Source organism: Pogoniulus pusillus, chromosome 18 (genome assembly GCF_015220805.1).
Source record: "Pogoniulus pusillus isolate bPogPus1 chromosome 18, bPogPus1.pri, whole genome shotgun sequence".
NCBI classification, from domain to species: Eukaryota; Metazoa; Chordata; class Aves; order Piciformes; family Lybiidae; genus Pogoniulus; species Pogoniulus pusillus.
In genome coordinates this window covers 11422579-11443823 of record NC_087281.1, presented here as the reverse complement: position 1 = coordinate 11443823, position 21245 = coordinate 11422579, and the positions used below count along the sequence as shown (strand labels likewise).

Sequence of the window (21245 nt, the reverse complement as noted above, 5' to 3'; positions counted from 1 at the left end):
TTGTTCATGTCTTATAAAACATTAAAAGGGGGATTGGTGATACTTCTATCCTTTTGCTTTATGAAAATATTGGAAAAAAAGAAAAAGCTGTACTGGGCTTTCATAATATGGTAATTTATTAGTCTAATTATCCAACCTATTTTAATTGTGTCTATTTGACACAGTTGGGAGTTATTGCTAGTTTAAAAAAAAAAACAAAAAACCAAAACAAAACCAACTTTTAAAAATGCACTTCTGCAAAAACCCAGCAGAGTATACATGATCAAAACACACATGAATACAGGAGCCTTACGATATCCCTTTGGATTCCAAGTGCTTACAGAATGTTTGTATCTGTGAATAAAACCCAACAAATAATTTAGAACTTTCACAGAGGACTCATTTAATTGCTATCTAGTTTCATTTATTCACTGATTTTTCTAAGTCCAAAAGGCTGAATGCTGTTTCTTCCTTTAAGTAGAGACAATTAAAAGCAAGTTAGATTTGACGAAGAATGAAGACTTGCCCTTGTTTATTTATTACTTCTCTACACTTTTCTTAATATCAAACCCCCCCTACTATTAGAAATCCCCCTAATATTAGGAAACCCCTAGTATTAGAAACAAGATTTTCAAACTTTCTTCTGATTGAAAATCTCCCACCACTGGTTAATTTTGTTCTGAGGTCTTAAGACAGTTCAGATCAGGTCTTAAGCCAGCCTTGAGGCCACTACAGATGTACTGGACTCCTGGTCTCTTCAGTCTTCTCAGTTATTGTAGTCGTGGTAGAATGATAGGTTGGGTAGGAACTACAACCCTGACTGAAGTTCAGGATTGATATTGAAATTTGACTGTTTGGGGTTTTTTATAGTATTGGTCTTATATTGGCACAGATCTTTTTTAAAGAAGCAGTTTGGGCATGAAAATCCCTGGGGTTTTGCAGCAGTTTGTCATGCTGTTATATTTTTGCTGGAGTAATCTTGTAAAGTACAATCATTGGAGAGAAGCAATAGTCAGGTGTTTAGAAAACTTTGTTGTTCTGATTCTTTAAATTTGCATAATGTTATCTGAAGAGTTCTGAAGCACTGTCACTCACTTCTAGTAATGTAGGTAATTAACCCATTTGTTGGAGCCATCAGTTAGGGCACCAGTGTGCAAGGGAAGTTTCAAACAGGTTTCCTTGAGAGAAAGCTGGCTGAGATCTGTACCTGTTGTTAAATTGTTTCAAGCCTAGGCTAGAATGTTCTGAACGATAGAGGGAAGTTTAACTGTGCTTCATGAAGAGGTGGTCCTTTTGTAGATGGATAATGAGGCATGTAGCCTTCTTAGATGTTTATTCAGGGTACTGAGACCCATGGTTTAGCTTCAAAATATAATATTGCTATCCTGGTCATACTTTTCTGTATTCATATTAAAAATGTGATACTGGCAGTCTGCAGGAGAGTTGTGCAAGAGTAAATTTGAATGCCAGGGTTTTTAGGGCTGTGTGAATCAGAATGAGGCCACCATCTTGAGTCTATGACAAGGTCTTAATGACCACAGCTCTGCCCACCAATTGCCTATTTTTTTTTTTCCTGATGAAAGAAGATATAACAGAGCAAGTTTTCTCAGTGTGGATGTAGAAACTTTGCAGGCACCTAAGCAGAGTATATCTATAGAGGTGAAATGCTGAAATTCACTTTTTAGCACTATTTAATGAGAATTGCTAACACAGGACTCCAGCAATATTGCGTAAGAATTATTGCATAGGTTGGTTTGGATTTATTTGAATCTCTGAGACATCCACTGGTTTTTGAACATGCCCTAAAGGATACTGAAAAGGCTGCTTGGACATGCTTTTATTAGAAAGTAGTTGACGTCCAAGTAGCATTAGGTGTAAATGAGAAGTAATCCCAAGGAGATGAAGAATCTTCTGACAGTGTACAAGAGCAAAAATTCCACCCATCCCACTCATAACTTCTTATTAACACTACTGCAGTGTAAAATACAACTGTGACGTGGAGTTGTAACCTGATTGCTGTGGACAAGTCTAGCCACTTCAGTATCAAAAATTCTAATGCTGGAACAGCTAAAATGTCAGTATTATCAACATGATTCTCCATCTAAGTCCAAAACACAGCGCTCTCAGACTGAGTGAGTCAGCTCTCAAACTGAGTGAATGGGCTCTCTTCTTAGAAGTTAAGTAGTACACTTCACAGTGGACTTCTGTAGATTTGGATTTATGATAATAACAGGAAATAATTCTTTAAATTTCTGATATTACTAGCAAAGCCATAAAAGTTTCTGTAGGGAGAGAAAAAATTAATTGTAGTGTTATTCTTACTCTAGAGATAACAGTGAAAACCTTGTAAATGCTTACAAACCTGTTTCTGAAAAGCACTTGTTTTCTTTCTCTGGTTGCCTTTGTGAAACAAATCCACTGTGTGTATTGGCTAACTGATGTGTAATGAGAAAAGGTCATGCTTAGTCATTTGCTTTATTCTCAGATTTTCTATTAGGAAGCCTTTTTGTTTGTTTCCTCCTGGAGAGAGGGGACATGTTCTAGTTGAAGTTATTGATTTCCATAGCAGGAAAAGCAAAAGGAGATGGTCAGTTCCACTAGAATTCAGCAGGAAAGACGGGGAGGGACTTTTACAAAGGCTTGTAGATATAGGATAAGTAGAGGAGGACCTAGGAGTCCTGGTAGACAAACGAGTTATCCATGGAACAGCAATGTGCCCTTGTAGCCAAGAAGGCAAATGGTATGCTGGGGTGTGTTAATAAGAGTGTGTCCAGCAGATGGATGGATGTTCTCCTCCCCTCTGCTCTGCCCTGGTAAGACCTCACCTGGACTTTTGTGTCCAGGTCTGGGCTTCCCAGTTCAAGAGAAACAGGAATCTATTTGAGAGAGTCCAACAGAGGGCTACAAGGATGATTAAGGGACTGGAGCACTGCCTTAGGAGGAAGGGCTGAGAGACCTGGGGCTCTTGAGTCTGGAGAAAAGAAGACTGAGAGGGGATTTATAAATATCTGAGGGCTGGGTGTCAAGAAGGAAGGAAATGCCTCTTCTCAATTGTGCCCTGTGATGGGACAAGAGGGAATGGATGTCAGCTACAACACAGGAAGTTCCACCTCAACATGAGGGAGAACTTCTTTACTGTAAGGGTCACAGAGCACTGGAACAGGGTCCCCAGAGAGGTTGTGGAGCTGCCTCCTTTGGGACTTTCAGGACTTGCCTGGATGTGTTCCTGTGCAAGCTGCACTAGATTGTATGATCCTGCTCTGGCAGGGGCTCACTCAAAGATTTCCAGAGGTCACTTCCAACCCCTAACATCCTGTAATCCTCTGGCAAGGGGGAATAGATTGAAGCTTGAGGAGGGTAGATTTAGGCTGGATATTATGAAGAAATTATTTAACACGGAAGGTGGTGAGACAGGGGGAACAAGTTGTTGAGCCAAGTTGTGGATGTCCTCTCCCAGGAAAGGCCAGGTTGAGCATTGAGCAACCTTGTCTAATAGAGGGTGTCTCTACCTTGCTTCTGCTTTGTCACAGGCTCCAAATCAAACATCCAGAATATATTTTATTATAAGAAATTGAAATTATTTGTTTATCCTCAAATAGTAGTCAAGATGCTGACTGGCAAGTATTTTAGGATATGTGAGAGGATTCATTCTTCTTAATTCTGCCACAGTGTCTATAGGAAATGGCAGTGTATGCCTTAATCTAGTGGATTTTTCAGAAAAAAAAATGTAAAATGTGACCAATTTATGTAACTACAATTTGTAGATAGCTTAGTGAACCTTTTTCTGCCATGGTAGTAGTTGAATAGAGATTGAAGAATGTGAGCTAGTAGTATTGTGCTTATGTGAATGCGTATGAAGCTATTGTATGTATGCCTTTAAGCACCTTTAATGGAGAAGAGTATGTGAAGATGTACCTCACTTTAGGCAGTTCTTTTCTGTGGTAGAAGCATGTACCAGCACTAGGCATGTGTGAAATGGTGTTCCATTTTCAAAGCAGTAGTGTGGTGTCATTTCTGTGTGCTGTTTTGGCCACTGGATTGACAGTGTGATATGTGCTTCTTTTTTACATAATGATTTTAGTGTTTATGCCATAGAGATTCAGGCCTTTAGGAACACACATTGTTGTTCACAAGGAAATATAACTGAATTCCTGGGAAGAAGTGCAAGAGGCGGGTAACTGGAGCAGGCTCACAGCTGTGTTCTCTGCAAGAGAACAGACTGTTGTATCAGGGCACTTCACTCAGTTCATGGTCTGATTCTGAATTTCTCTAGGAGAGGGCTAGAAGCAATCTATGAATTTGAATAGCTGTGTTCCACCATGCAAAAAACGTGTATCTAATTGTTAAGAATGTGTGTGTGTGTATATAAACTGTTTAAAAGGGATATTATTTTAATATCTTAAGGGATGAGTGTTATTAATTCAGTAATCCAAGGACTTCTTCTGTTTTTAAATTAGAAATAATGGAAAAATCGGGTGAAGAAGGAATGCCTGATCTTGCTCATGTTATTCGTATTTTAACTGCGGAGAATATCCCTAATCTACCACCAGGAGGTGGTTTAGCTGGCAAGTGAGTACTGGCATTTCTTGAACTGCTTAGTTCCCTGAAAGAAATGATTTTATTTAAACATTTTAAAGGTTTCTTATTGTAATAGTTAAAGAAAAAAGTTGAAGTTTATATTGTAAGCAAAATAGCTTTAGATGTGATTCTTGCCAAAACTCAACTATGTAATTGTAACTTCTAAATATGTAGACAATGGGGAGTGTAAGGTAAAAAAATGTTTTTTCCTTGCTTCTAAGTCTTCACAAATTCTGGCTTACTGTTAAATCCTTAAACATCATATTGAAAGTAAAGTAGCAACACTGAGGGCAGACTTTATCTTTTGAACAGGCAAGTTAAAGGCAAAACATCTTAAATGCTTTGAAGGTATTAATATGCTCAAACATTTTAAGATCTCACTGTTTTGAGATCCTTTGTTATGCTTAATGCTTTTAAACTTCTCTTTTTAGGCGTAATATTATTGAAGCTGTGTATAGTAGGCTGAATCCACACCGAGAGAATGAGGGGGTAAGTTCCCATTTTTTTTGCTACACCTTTTTGTTTATGAGAATATCTAAGTGCTGTACAATAAGCAGAAGTGTACATCGTTGCCAGTACCACGTTGTGAACACAAAATACGTTTTGTAGCGGAGAGTTTGTTTTGACCTTTTTTGGATGGATCAAATATAGAGCTTCATCCTCAGACAGCAAAGTGACACTCACTTCTGAAATACTTTTTCAGCTTTTTAAACAACTAATTGATTACTGATTTTTTCAGTTTAACCTGTGAGGCAACAGTGCAAAGGTTTTTTTAACTTATAGGTTATTATTGTAAAAAACTATGGTCAGCATATTCACTACTTAACTAGCTATTTTGTCTAGAGTCCACAAATCTACTAGAGAAGGACACAGACTTTTCATACTCTATTTTGTTAAGTGTGGAGCACCTTGGTGAAATGAAAAATAATGATACTAATATTAACTATTATTTTAAGAAGTGTTTACTGTCTTTAAATATCCCATGTGCAGTGGTTAAAGGAAAGTGCAAAGAGACCTAAGCTTACTTAAGTTTAATTTCTAAAGTAGCTTATGTTCTTCAAATAAGTTGAATTTTGAATATGTTGAAACGTGGTTTACCATAACTTTAAACCTAATTACTAGGTGGTTCCTTAATATATGTATGAAGAATAATAACTGATGTTCATATCATTTGTGGTTAAATTTTGTTTTAAGAAAATACTTGGAAAACTGAAGGACTGATGAATAACATCACTGCTGGTTACATGCATTGTGGTTTCCTATACAGTCTATGTTAACTGGTCTGTGAAGGTACCATTCTTTTACTAATTGTCTACTGAGATGACTGCTAGTTCCTCAGTAGCCATAGTGAATGGTGTTGGACTGATGACTTTTAACCACTTTGAAATGATCAATTGTGTACCTTGAGACGGTAAAGGTAGTCTCATCACAAATAGTGTGTTTTTCCCCTGTCATCTCTGTTGCCTACCCTATAGTTCATTTAATTCTCTTAAGCTAGAAAGCTTGTAGGGAGAAGGGCCGACTATTCTGTTGAGAGTACAAATAGAGCAGACATCTCTTAATTCTTAGGATTTGTTCCTTTTTTATAAAAAAAGTTTATTAAAAGTATACATTTTCAGTTTGATTTTCAACATACTGTGCAACAGCACCCCAAAACAAGCCAGGCAGTTTTCCTCTCTTCAGCCTTGACAGTAGTTCATGACACTGACCTGTATCAGCCTGCTACTGCTTTTCATATTTATCCATAATTTTGTTTTGGGGTAAAGTTGGTTTGGTTTTCCTAAGAACAAAAACTTAGTTTGTCTACTGGTCACTTTCTAGAAATATCATATGCCATAGTTGCATTTATGATGCATCTTTTCTAAGTCCAAGTTTACTTTATGATAGCCATGCAAGCTAAGAGTCATGACATACAGTACAGCATTCTTCATATATTGGCTACTTACAGGGGATTTTTGTACATCTTCCATTATAACCTAATTGAATGAGCTAACTAAATATGGCAGATTACCCATAAAAGAATACCGCTTTAACCCTTACTACCATTAATAGCTTTGGCCTTTATTGCCCTAGGTAGTTACTTTGGGTCCTTTTAATCTGTCTTCTTGAATATGAAATGTGAGCAGTACATTTCAGTCTACTTTGTCAGTTTTCCTTTCTGATGGTATTTAGAGCAAATCTTAATAATAACGTTTGTGTTTTCAGTACACTAGACTATAGTTTCATTGCATCCTGTGGTAGTGTAAAAGCCATTTGTCATTCAGTGCCTTTTTTTTCTTTTCATCCTAAGTGATTATGACCCAGAGCATTTTGAGAGAACATGCTACTGGGTGAAGGATGCAATTCTTGTTTGCACTTTCTCCACAAGTAGGAGTTGCTATCTTGCTATCCTTGAATTGGATTAGTTTAGTGGCCCTCATCTCTGAGGTGATGAGAACAGGACTTTCTTACTAGTCTTATTTAGTTGCAGGTATGTACATGGTGATCTCAGTCTTTTGAACTGAGTACTGTAGTTTATGAGGAGGGTATTGGAGAAGGAAACTGTTTAGTTACTAAACTTGAGAGTCTCTACAATACCTACACATAGTACTGTTGCTAAATGTCTCATGTTTAAATGGGAGGCAAAGGTAGGAAGGTACTCAAGGATATGGCATAGTAGTAGCTCTGGTCAAGTTAGATAATGGTTGGAATTGATGATACTGAATATCTTTTCCAACCATAGTGGTTCTATAAAACACACAGTACATCCCAAGGATGACATTTCCAAGTGAGACCAAAATGTAGCTATGTTTAGAGTAGGATGAAGCAAGAACAGATTTTCATATGGAGAATCATGAACTGCAGACACATGCTGAATCTTCAGGCCACACAGGTGCGCTGGCTTGCACTTGGAAATCTTTCCCTGTGTGTAGTTAAGTGTACACGTGTCTGTCAGAGCTTGGGAATGGTGCAGAGTCCTGCTGCTACTGACTGGAAAGTCTGCCTGTGCAGTCATCTTCATCTGATGGTTCTATCTTTTTTTTTTACACCTTGACTAATTAATTACTATAATATTAATGCACATGAGTAAAACTTCAAAACAGAACACCAAAGCCCACAAAACCACCCAAGCCAACCAGACTAACTTTTGCAATTCAGACTTCCTTTTGCAGTATATACTGTTTAGCATTGACCTTAAACTAATTAACCTGTGTTACTGTGAACTGTGTCATCATTATATACAGTATATACATTAATACAAAGGTGGTATCTTTTTCTAGATTAACATCACTCTTACTCAGCACTGTAAAGATTTCAGTTAGTGCTGTGTGTGGACTTTTTTTGTCATCGAAGCTAGTGTCAGGAACTTGTTAAAACTGTTTACATCCATTTTCTGAAAACTCCTGAATAAGGAGTACTTATGTACATTGAAAGAATCCTTGCTGCAGAAGTATTCGAAGATTGTTAGGATGGCTTCAGGATATGGCAATTGTAAGTTTTCTTTCTTTTAGTCATCTCAGAAGAGTCATCTCGTAAATCCAGTCAGAGGAGAGCTCTGCATTGAGTTCACCAAGAATAACTTTGCCAGTGTTTGAGCAAAGGAACTTCTGCTATAAATTGAGTGGCTTGTGCCTTTACAAGTGAGAGAGAAATCACAGAAATCTGCTGAGTATTGTGCCTTGGTGCTTTCAGATCTTTAAAGGAAATTTAGAAGGACTTCACCATAGTGAGATAATTTGTGCCACTGCATCCTTGTGCTCACTAACATTTTAGAATGTTACTCTTTCCCTGATGGCTTTACTACTTTGACTGTTTGTGTGTTCCTAACACTATGAGGCCACAGTTCAATTAGGCTGCTTAGGTGTATCCTTAAACACGAGCAACAACGTTAATATTGCGATGGCTGTGTTGGTAGTTTCATTGGTGTTTGCACAAAGCTGCATTTGAGTGTACTGCTTGAAACTAGTCAGGTTTCTCTCTGACTTAAACTATACTGGCACTTAGCTAAATCAAATCATTAAGCACTGCTACAGATAATTTACAAAATACTATTGGACAGAATTCTTACCCTCTTAAATACTGTTAGTCTTGTCCCTGATACATTGTAACCTTTTTTTACACACATGATTTAACAGAGCAGAACTTGTGTGAAAGTTGTAAATGCTCTTGTTAAGTATAGGTAGCACAGGTTGGTTATCTGGTTTTGGTGGTGGTTGGTTGGTTTTGTTCTGTGGTGGTTTCTTGGTTTGTACTGGGGTTTTTGTTTTGTTTTTATTGTCAGTAGCACTAAGTTGTATTAGAATATGAATATGAACAAATGCAAACTTGACCAGTAATCTTGAGTTTTCAGGGACCTGTTCTAGCCACACATCATTAGAGAGAAATCAGTGTTATAGAGTATAGGTACTCTATAGGATATAAAAAAGGCAGTTTCTGCCCTACTGTATTCTGTAGGGTTTCCTGTCTGCTAGCACTGAGGGAGATGAAGGAAGCATGAACTAGCCTGCCATCGAACAGTGTGTAAAGCAAAGCAGCTTGTGAGTTAGAATATGAAACACTGACAGCACTCCTACTTTGGTTCCTGCTAGCATTTAAATGGAAGCAAGGCTGCTATTCTATTGCTTATTGCTTTGACTCTTCAGCGTTGTATGGGGGCAAAATCACTCACTTCAGGCTGCCAAAAGAATTTTGAAAGATCTTAATATCATGAAATTTGGAGATTCAGGGTGTGGGTTAGCATATGTCAGTCACAGTACAGAACTGATGAAGATGGAAGAAGTATGGAATTTAGGTGTTCTCTGAACATTAAAAATGTAGGCTTCTTGGCTATGCTGCCTTATTAAATATTAACTAAATAGATTTTTTTTAAACATAAGCAGGATACATCTGTAGCCTTGTTTGATGCCCTTCACTGATGTGTGGTGCTCATGACAAATTCAAGTCCCATTTCTTAGATGAAAACTGTCTGCTTTAATTTGCTTCTCACTCTGCTCTTAAACAGTTGTCTAAATGTGAAATTACTACTACAGGAGGGTCAAAACATCTCAAATTAAGACCAGAAAGCCACAGTGGAAGTATGTCCATCTATAGAGAAATCTAAACTTGGAGGGATAACACTATATGCAGTAACACTTTTTTTTTTTTTTTTGGTAGAATGTCCCCCTTTTAGCTTAGCCTTTGCTAATTAGTCTTAGGGCTTTTATTCCAGCAATATTGCAGCATCCAAAATCTTACTGAACCCAAGATACAGTTCTAATGCTGCTACTAAGCTGGTAAATGAGTGGCTGCAATACGTGTAGTTCATGGAGGTTTTGGGCTTGATGACTTGAAAAATGTCAGCATAACAAGACAATCTGGATTTTGCCAATCTCCCAGCTTTCAGAGACAGATAGCATTTGTGTACCTTGGTACTTGATGGATATTGGTAATTTAAAATATACTGCTTCCTTAAAGCAGCAGTATTCCTGTAGCACTTGAAAGTTAAAATTAGAAGGAAGAAGCAGATAAAGTGAAAGACAAGCAACATTAAACAACCAAACCAAGAAAACACCAACTAAAATCAAACCACAAAAAAAAGCCACTGGAGGGAAAAAACCCAAAAAACCCCACAAAACCCACAAAAAAACACCAAACCCAAATGAAAAATCCCTCTGTAAAGCTAATATTCTTTCATCAGCTCTTGCTGCTCAAATTGAGTGCTGTTAGTTTTGACTTTAGATAACTGCTCTACTTGTTCATATCTTTAGGCAATGCAAACATCTGCAAAACATTAGCACCTTATGTTATTCAGACACCACTGCTCTTGGTGCTGGTAGGTAGCTGTTTATGGCAGTATCATGCAGGCAAAAATCTCAGGCATTTTTTTTCTACAACACAGAGCATTTATACCAATGTGATGCTTCAAGTAAACTGCTAGTTTAGAACTATCTGTTCTCTGTAGTAAGTTTTTCACAGAACTGTGTTGCTGTTGGCTGTGCAGAAGTTCAGAACTGAAAATATTAATCTGATTGCTAAAGAAGCTTAAGTTTTTCACTAACAACTGACCAAAGTTGTGGGAAGTATCAGTTATATTCATCAAAAGACAATTTACATCAACATGGAGTTAATGGGAAGGAGGTACTATGTTGATACTGTCTGGCTCAAAAAATTGAAAATACTCAAGTGTCATTTGTAGGTATTTCTAATTAAGTTATTGTGTGGTATAAAACGGACACAGATTATTGGTACTGTTCTAATATATCCTGCTAATAAGGTGTTCTGTATTCAAATAGAGCAAAGCAGATGTTTTTCTCAGTCTAAAAAAAAAAATTGTTTGTTTTCAAATGTCCTTAGAAAATAGTTTAACTGCTGATTTTCTTGGGGTCTTGAATCTTAAAAAAAGGACCCTGGCGAAGCCGAGGACAGTGGAACGCAGGGAAAATTGGTGGAAGCGCTCAGGCAAATGAGAATTAATCATAGGGGGAACTACCGCCACCTGCTGGAAGAGATGCTGACTAGTTACAGGCTAGCTAAGATACAGGGAGAAGAGTGCGCTCCTGAATCAGCTGCAGCATCTACTTCAGATACTCCTGCTGGACTCAGTTACCTTATACCAGACACCCACACAGAATCTGAGAATCACCTTGCTGAAATGCAGAGCTCAAACGAAGATTCAGGGATGAATGAGATGAGCGATAAAAAGACGTAATGTTTTACATAGCAGATTTAATGCTTTGCTTCACTTGATGTATTTTCCTTTGTTTATATCTCAACATTTGTCACTCTATCTTAGAAGTCTCTTTGGTTTTGCTTTAGTTATTTGTACAAAGCTCTTTTTTCCTTAGACATTCGACTATTAATTGCATTTTGTGTTGTGTAGCAAGCAGTTAAAATCTCATTTGAGATCGTGTTGTTTTTTAAAAATCCTGTGACACCAGCAATTGGTAGCTGCCATGCAAAAAAAATCCTAACTTAAAAAGTACCTTGTTAAATAATAATTTTAATGGTATATGTTTGTTAATTGTGAAGTAATTTGCATCATCATTGTATCTCTTGTGCAAATTAAGAGAATACTAGAGGTTTTTTTCTCCACAACATCATGTACTGCATGTTTATATTTGAATTGTGTATAGTTTATATTACAACTAAACTGCAGAAGTTACTGCTTGTTAGGTTGTTACTTATTCTTCATGAACTGTTTGACCTTTTCTTTCAATTCAGATTGTATGTTGTTCATCATAAACACACATTTTCTAGGTGACTGTATTACTATTTCTGAGACTGTAGGATAATGTCTATCCAAAAATGAAAATGTACTTAGATTTAGTACCTAGTGTCAATTTCTAAGAGTTTGTGTTTGAGTGAAAATAAAGACTATGCTGTGAATAATATCTGTATGCACATGGACTCTTTTAAGCAAGCAATAAACTTCCTTTGAAATGCTGTCATTCTGACATGACTTGAAACTTTTCATAGCTTTTGATGTTAACTCCTAAATGTTCATGAAGTTTGGCATATATTTGAGTAATTCTGGGTTTGGTGCATTCATTGTTCTTGTTGGGCAATATTTCCCAGGTTCATGTTAAGCATCAGCAGTGTAAATGAATAAACTGCCTCTTCTGCCTAACTTGCCATCTACCGAATCTTTTCCCTATCTTTTGGTGCACAACACATGTATGTATATGCATTTGGGTATAGCTGTGATAATACTTGGAATTTACAGTGGCCCTAACTAATCTGCTGATTCTCGTGACAGTGGTCAGTTCACTTGCACAAAAATACTGTTGTTCAAAATAGGTGCAAATTTCACTGCCTTAATAAAAAAGCCTATGGGAATTTCTTGTGGACTGGGAATACCTAAAGAGCTGAGTTCCTTTGTATTTTATAGCCTTTATTTATTAGTCCATAGATGTAGAATCAATTAATAAGCATGATTTAGTACAGTTTTAGATAATACCTGTTTTTAGCTTAACTGAGTTTGTATTTTGGAAAAGTGAATTCCTTCATGAAGTTGAGGAACAGAATGTGTGTAGAAGCGGGTAGGTATGGGAAAAAAGGAAAATGTCACCTGTTGTGCACTAATATTCTACTTAATTACGGCATTGAAATCCAAACTGCAATAAAATGTGTTCGTTTGTATTGGTGAGTAGTAATATTTCTCCTCTTCTTTTCCTGTAGGGTGCTGGAGAACTAGAAGATCCGTGGTAGCCTTACAAATCTACTAAAATGCTTTTGATTCTGAAAGGGGGGAAAATAAGTTTTAAATCTGATTTCTTCAAGGGAAAAATTCTGGTGGATTTCCAACATTTTATGAAATGGGCAGAAAGATAATAGATTTTTTCCATCACTTGTTCATTTTTGTGTTTTCTGATATTGCCACTCTTAGCATTGCCTGTAACTACAGTATTTTTTACCAGCCTCAGGCATAGTATTTAAAAATCTGTAATGAACTTTGGCCCTTAAAAAGAAGGAACAAATCTCCCAGCAGATGAGTATGTGTAGCTGAGGTGCACGGGTTAGGAGGTGTACTCTGAAGATACATTACGGCTACGTGAAACGTGCAGCACATGAATGCGAGAGTGCGCAAAGTAATTGTTTGAGACGTGACTTAAATTTCACTTTATTGAGTTGGAAGGCTTTGCAGCTCTGTGGCTTGGAAGTAATTTTAATTGGGCAATACACTAACAGATGTGTTTTGGGTTTTTAATTTTCCAGTTTTACCTGTATTACCAGACCGTTAGGTTTCCCCGCGGTGCCCAAATTGTGATGCGTTGCCTACTGCTTGCTTTAAGATACATAGTGTTGGCAATAATATCTGAAGACTCTAGGCATCTAAAAACAGCAAGGATTTGACGCATGTGTACCACACACCCTTAAACTCTCGCTAGGAAAACCTTTTAAAACCAAACTGATGAATTTATAGTTAGTAGTGACTCGCTTCGACATCTCTCACAGCTGCAGGATTTTTTTTTTTAAATGCTGAAAAATTGCCTTTATTCTAATGTAAATTTTTGTTGTTGTTGTTGTTCGATGTGGTTTTCTGTAGGTTTTTTGATTTTTTAAATTTTTTTTTTTTTTTTGGCTTACAGACAGAAGTTTTGTGTAATATGGGTTATAATTTTTAATTGTTTGCATTATTTTCAAAGTTCAAATTATCGCTTGGAGATTGCTATAAATACACTTAAAATTATCTATTTTAAATTAAGAAAATATTAGAGATATTTTCATGGGTTCAACGACCTTTCATTTTATAAGCAAATGGGCATGGTACAGAGTGGCTGTCATGTAAGGTACTTGAAGATTCTTAGTTTAATTCTATTTTTGCAATAACCTTGACTTTTTTTCTGACTTCTTTGAGTTGTGCATGTAATGAGTCCAGTAAATGCTGAAAACGGGGAAGAGTAAAGTATTTATCTAAAATAAAAGCTATTGGGGAGGGGAAACAATGAATGTATCCATCTGTACATGATTTACATGCTGTGGATGCCTTGTAAACATTTTCCTATTTGTTTAAACTGTGTTTCAGCGAGGATGTAATTGCCCTTGTGTGTAGTTTTAAGCTAATGACAGTCATCAACTGGTTTTATGTGAAATGGAATTCTCATGGTATTTTTCTGTAACTTTATCCCCATGGTGAGTCTGTAAAACCCACACACTCTTTCATACTGGTGCTGAAGGCCAGCTCTCCCAATCATTTTGATTCACTGTGTATCTAATTTTTTTTGGTCTAGAGAGGTTTATTGCCACAGTATATTTTATTTATTCATTAGACTTTAGCCTTGTAAGTTAAAGTGTTCTAAATGATGATGTTAACAGGTATTTGTCCCTTTTTTGTTTTTTTTTTGGGGGGGGGTGGTAAAAGATAGGGAATGAAGAATGCAAACTGGTTTATTGTTCAGACTGTCCGCTCTGGTCCAATCCTGTACTGATAGTACCTTCCCAGTATGATATTGTGATGTTTCATACAATACAGTGAACATAGCCAACTTGTTATCTTCAATAAAGGATTGATAAAACAGTGTGATATGCTTTATATTTTCTTGAGAAGGAACTTATGAAGTTGATGTAATTGGTCTATATAACGACATAACCAAGTAGCACTTATGAGGTGTCTTGGAGGTTTAGTTCTACAGCAACTATGGATTTTTGTCTTAATAAGCTCTAAGTCTGGAAGTGGGCTTCTCTGTAGGAAACAAGAGTACATCTATTGTGCCTAGGGCAAATGCTTCCCAGCTTCATCTTGAATGAGTCTTACTGCAGGTATGGGAGAACATTCATTTAAGGTCTAAAAATTCAGATTAAACTTGATAGATTTTTTTAATTTTTTTTTTTTTAGCAAACTCATTTATTAGAGGTCAGAGGTTAGACCTGCAACATGTTATTTTTACAGTATTTTAGCCATTTCTCCACTTTAAAACCATGAATGAGTTGGGGTTTGTTTTTGTTGGTTTTTTTTCCAACCTTGTTAAGTTACTCAGCTGAGTGGGAAAGCAGAAAGGTATCGATAATAAGGAGGATTTCTGTCTGAATACTTGATGTTACTGTGGAAGGGATGTATTTATGAAAACATCAGTGTACATTTTTGACTCTAAGTTCTGTAAGCCTATACATTCTTTGAGTATGACGTCTGCATGTTTTTATTATGACCTGGAATTCTAATACCTTGTTCTACTGGTAATGCTTCTTGTGCTCCATAGGCTTCAGTCACATTGTGTAGAATTGAAGCATGTACACAGATTTTTACTTCCCCCTGCCAAGGGACAAGAACTATAGTTTGCACAGCTGCAACAAAGCCTGAATCAATCATCTTTTTTCCTCTCATGCATCCACTGGGTTCTGAATTCGAATCATGTTTTTAATCAAAATACCCTTCAGAGTTTAGCAGCCTGAAACAGCCCTGTGGTGGTTGACTTCAATATGAGAAGTCTGCATGTTTGATAAAATGAGTTAATGTATGTGCCATTGCTAGACAATTTTAACATGTGTTTTTAAACTGTTCTCTTAATTATGTTGCCCCCTGGTAACTAATGTAAAGACACTAATATAGAATGCTGAGGGTGAGGCTTGTCTCTTCTGCTTCAGATCTTTCTGATGTTCACATTCAGCTTGCTTGCTTGTTTGCAGTTTTCCTTCATTTTTGTGACTTCCTGTAATGGAGACATTCCTGTAATTTTTGTGTCAGTTCTTACATTTTTTTCTCTGATTATCTTAAGCAAAATAAAGCTTTGTTTTAACGTATTAACATTTTAAGTGGAATAAGGAATAAAGACATGCAAGTATAAGTGGTGTCATCATGACCTCATCAAAAGGCTTATAGGTTGGAAGTTAACTACAGTTGAAAGATTTGTTGTTATAAACAGATGCTTCATGTGCTTCTTTGAGCCTGCATGCAAATTTTTGCTGGACTTGACCAAAACATCTACACTTTTCATGGCCTTTATGTGAATATGATACTAATGTTGCTCTTCAGGTATAGGATTAAAAAAAGCCAACCAGCCAAAAAACTCCGCAACCAAACTGTGTTTGAAATTAGTAAGATGCCAGTTCTTTTACATGTCACAAGCTAGCTGTTGGTGGCTGTGCTATTTCTTGGTATTGTGTATAAAGTAGAATTAAGTCAGCTACTTTATCTGTTAGCTTTCGTAGTATGTCAGCCATAAATTTAACTCCAGAAAACCACTTTTCTACTGGAGGTTCATAGTAGAAATCAAAATCAGTAGGAACTTGAGATTGGTTACAGTATCAAACAAAGCTTTAGTGGGCAGTTTTTACTTGTGGAAAAGGAATCAAAAATCCCGGTGTCACTGTCCAGTAAAGAAGTTACCAGGTCTGTTCTAGCAAAAAACCCACAGTACAAAGCAGTTCTTAATGCATCACCATTAGGCACTGGAATGGGCTGCCTGGGGAGGTGGTGGAGTCGTCGTCCCTGGGGCAGTTCAAGGCAAGGTTGGATGTGGCACTTGGTGCCATGGTCTAGCCTTGGGCACTGTGGTAAAGGGTTGGACTTGATGATCTGTGAGGTCTCTTCCAACCTTGGTGATACTGTGATACTGTGATACTGTGATACCTACGTGGGGTTTTGTAGGGCTGAAAAGCTGATTTCAGGTTTAAAGACTGCTGAAGGCACGTGGCTTTATCTCCTTAGCAATGCTTTTTAGCTCTAAAATAAAGTTTAACTCAGAGAGAGGTAGCTTCACAGGTACAAGTGAGCAACTAATATGCTTGCAGACTCAAAAGCAATTTGGCAAAACCACAGAAAAGTAGCCCTGTCACTGAACTTATGCTGTGTAACTCAGGTAACTCCACCTGAGGTCTCATGTATTTGTAACCACTTTCTGTTTGCCAGTCTGATCTGATTCTGCTTGTTGTTATCTTGAGTCTTGCTGTCCAAATCTGGCTTACAGTTTGCTTGTACCATTTTGTATTCCTACCTTACTGCTTCTCTGATCAAAAGACAAGTAGCTCTTGCATTTTGGCATGACTCCCTCTCCTTTGTTCAGCTCGCTGCCTGAGGTTGTCTTTCACGTCCATCTTTACCTGCTAACATGCTTAATCAGTGTGGCTGTGCTTTATTATTTTTACATGAGAAGTCATATTCCCCCAAATAACTTTCACTTCTTCAGAAGCAGTGTTAAAACATCCATTTGCTGTGATGCTTGAATTTATAGACTGGGATTCTTGAGGATTGCTTTCTCTGTTGATGACTAGTTTCTGCTTCTGTTCCTGCCTGTCTTTATTTGTCTACGTGCAACTTGACTAGGAATGTCCATCAGAAAAAAGCTTTCTGTTAGGGTGATTACTGACTGTGAATTAACATTAGCTCAATGTATCAACATCTGCTTTTAAAACTTAGCAAAAACCAATCAGGTTTGAGGCTGGGCTTCTGTGGAAAAACTGGGCTTCCTCTGTCAGCTGGGTTATCTTTCTGTGAGAGCAGTTGACCTCCCTCATAAATGGAAACCACTGTGTCACAGGAAGATGGATTCTGAAGAGTTGCAGCAACTAATTGAAACAATGTTGTTGGAAATTTGTGTCAAGTCTGTTTTGGAAACTACTTTTTGCTTTCTCGGACTTCTGGAATTTCAGGTGAGTTGTGCTGAAGTTGAGTTTGTTATAACAGTATTAGAACCCTACCTTTAAAAAGCTGGAAACATTCCACTTCATGAGTCATTTCATGATCATCTTTGAAGTTCATCTCATCCGTAAACATAAAAATACTGGGTTTTCTGGCCTCTCTTAGGGGACTTCTGAATTCTGGTGGGTCCTCATGGATGCCTTCAAGTGTTTTTCAGAGAAGTTAGATGCAAATTTATGTGGAGAAAATTACTAAATGGGTTCTACCTTTATCACTTGGAAAGAGCTGCAAAGCTTAAGTGTACTGTGTCCAGTTCTGGGCTCCTCAATTCAAGAGAGATGTTAAAGTGCTGAAACGTGTCCAGAGAAGGGCAACAGGGCTGGTGAAGGGCCTGGAACACAAACCTTGTGAGGAGAGGCTTGAGGCAGCTGGGGTTGTTTGGCCTGGAGAAGAGGAGGCTCAAGGGAGATCTCATTGCTGTCTACAACTATCTGAAGGGAGGCTGTAGCCAAGTGGGGGTTGGTCTCTTCTCCCAGACAACCAGCAACAGAACAAGGGGACACAGTCTCAAGTTGTGCCAAAGTAAGTATAGGCTGGATGTTAGGAAAAAGTTCTTGCCAGAGAGAGTGATTGGCATTGGAATGGGCTGCCCAGGATGGTGGTGGAGGCACCATCCCTGGAGGTGTTCAAGAAAAGCCTGGCTGAGGCACTTAGTGCCATGGTCTAGTTGACTGGCTAGGGCTGGGTGCTAGGTTGGACTGGATGATCTTGGAGGTCTCTTCCAATGTTTTTGATTCTATAACAGCATAGCAGAGCTAAAAGCATGAGAACTGTGAGAGAGTGTCTTGTAATGAAGGCCATCATTCTTGGGGTAGGGAGAAGGTAGCCATGTGATAGTTGCCATTGCACTGAGTGATGAGGATGGGGGAGGGGAGATGCTATTTTAAGCATTATGTGAATAATTGCTGAATGTGGGATTATGGTTTCCTCTGGTTCACTGCTATACACAAGCCAGGTATGTGAACCTTTTATGGAGATACATAGTGTGAGATTGGGCCCACACAGTTCAGTGGATTTGCCAAGTTAAAAATGGGAAGGCTGGTATTCACTGCAGGCAGTGGGTTACCTTTCACCATGCAACGTTTTCACCCTGCTGCTTGAATGCCAGACACTTCTGAAAGAAACATGTTTTACATAGTGTGTAGAAGTTAGTACTTTATAAACAGATTTTGAGCAGATTTGGTAAGTAATACAAAGTAAGGAAGATTGTCTTCTATTTCAGGCTTTGCATATTCAGGTGGCCATGAAATTTAAGTTCTGCTACCCCTGTCCACACCAAATAGTACATATACCCTTAACATTGCTTTGTAGCGTTGTGAAATGTTTCTTTGATACAGAGGTCTAATTTCTGCTGGCCAGAGAGTCCCTTGTGTGAGCATGGAGCCTTGCATGTGCCAGCTGTTGCTGTGCGATGTGCTATGTCAGCCCACCTAAACTGGAGAACTGCAGTTTTGTTGGTCTGGTTCTGGAGTAGAGTTTTTTGTTGTGTGTTTGTTTGGGTTGGTTGTTTTTTTTTTTTAGGGGGGGGAAGGAGGATTGTTTGGGGTTTTTTGGTTGGTGGGGGTTTTTTTGGGGTGGAGGGGTGAGGCATTTGTTTTTTCTCTAGGACATGTGTGTTTCCAGTGAAACCAAAGGTTTTATTCCCAGTGCTCACATTGGTGTTTCTGTGATGCTGGTTTTGTTTTGTTTTTACAGCCTTTTGCTGGACTGTCATGGTCTGATACGTAATTAATGAACTCTCTTGGTTTCCTGTAAAGTTAATCAAATTAACCACGATGGACACTTGTAAAAGCTTTGGAATCCAGTTCAGTACTGCAGAGTGAGCCTTTCTGTGGGGATACTGGAGATTTCTGGTCTGAACCGAGGTTTTTCAGCAGGAAATTATTTCAGGGGAGTAAACCCTGAGTAGATTTGATCATGACATACCTGCTACCATTTTGATATGTGTGACAAACCAAATTAGTTACAGAAAGGCCTATCTGTGTGCACTGGTGGAGACAGGAGGATTACACTCAATATATTAAGGTCTGAAAAGCATAGCTTGTATAGCCTAGCAATAGTTGTGGTTATGCAGCAGTCATCCTGCAGAACACAGTATCCCATATCTGAAAGCTCCTCCCTGAAAATCCTGTTGTCCTTCCTCATAAGGAAGTGCATGGTGCTAAACAGAGCAAAATCATTGTCAGAGTAAGGATAGATGTGGCTTTCTATGAGGTCCTGTCTTTTGGTGAGTCCAAGGATGGAAGGGGTGGTGATGGCACTGTAATGCCATTTTGATTTCGAGCTTCTGCGTGGCTGCCCAGCTGTGCTGTCTGCATTGTGGAGATCTTTCACTAACACCAAGCCACCCTCATATTTATGGCCATCAAAACTAGAGTAACAATCTCTCAGGTTTTAATACTAGGCTGAACATCCCCAGCTTGTACAAGGGTACAATCAAGATGTGGGTCTCTTGCTGGCAAAGGTTTTGCAGATTAGACTGAAAAAATGAAAGCTCTTTGTTAGGGAGGGCTGACATGGACTCCACACAATTCAGTCTGAATCCACCAGCGACCCATTCTTTGTTCTGACTTCATGTGTAGAGTCTTGAACATAGACCACACACCTACACATGAGCATAATCTAGGCAAGTACAGCCCAGTCGTTTGCACACATCATGCCTTCTTTTTCTCCTTAACTAGATGTCCCACTATCTTTCCTCTCCCGTGGGAGGCATCCTGAAGTTGTGGGAACGAAGGTCAAAATGCTCACTGCACTGCTTGTTGTTATTCTCTCTCACATTGCATCCTCACACTTCGAAAGTTACCATTCTCTGGGACAGAAATGTGATTGATGGATGGATGCTGTAAAGAGGAGAGTGATGGATGCTGTAAAGAGGAGGGTGATAGCCGTGTAAAGTGAGAAACAACAACCCTTTAGTTTACATTAAAGTAAGTAGGGGAGGACATCCAGAAGGAGTCCACTCTTCGTGCTGCTGCTCTTGCAGGTACAGCTGCGAGAAGTGAAGGATAACAGCTCGTGAAAAATAGTGGGAGAAGCCAGCTACGCTGATCACCTGTGAGAGCCAGGTGTCGCTGCCTCCTTGCCCTGAAACCGATCCCTGAAATGTCACATGAGGTAAGCAGGAGCTAACTACTGCACTTCTAATGCTCTTAACCTTTAATCACATAGCCCATTAGTGGACTAAGAGTGTTAAAAAACGGTCAACAGTAACAAATAACCCCACCAAACTATAACACAACCTCCCACACCTTTACATTTTGCCATTACCTGGGGCTTCAGGCTGCAGGCTAATGGCAGAAACCTCACTCACACTTAGGGATGTGCAGATGCCACATTAGAAATTTGCTGCTTGAGAGCATCTCTCTCTTGGTGGCTGCCCTCTATGTCAAGGGAAGAATTTCTTAGTGCTGAATGAAACAGCTTTAAAGGTCAGATTAGTCATCAGTTGTGTGGAAGCCACTGAGGAATGACTGACAACCATAGTGGTTTGCCTCTTACATGGCCCTGATTCTGTAAGTAATGATGTTATATTTAAATTGTGTTACATCAGACCCAGTGGTAACAGAATCACAGAAACATTCTAGTTGGAAAA

General features: G+C 38.4%; 1 protein-coding gene across 3 annotated transcripts in view; it reads left to right on the top strand.

Annotated features, from left to right (window-relative positions):
- Window positions 1-14536, top strand: part of PPM1B (protein phosphatase, Mg2+/Mn2+ dependent 1B) — a 50206-nt gene extending 35670 nt beyond the window's left edge. For 2 of the 3 annotated variants that reach the window (XM_064158396.1, XM_064158395.1), the window contains exons 5-7: window positions 4437-4548; window positions 4989-5046; window positions 10919-11904. In XM_064158396.1, coding sequence (XP_064014466.1) covers window positions 4437-4548; window positions 4989-5046; window positions 10919-11224 — 476 coding nt within the window. In that variant the 3' untranslated portion in view covers window positions 11225-11904. Of the gene's footprint in view, window positions 1-4436; window positions 4549-4988; window positions 5047-10918; window positions 11905-12693 lie in introns of those variants that run through there. The other variant, XM_064158397.1, reaches the window with a different exon arrangement.
- Window positions 14537-21245: the final 6709 nt, after the last annotated feature.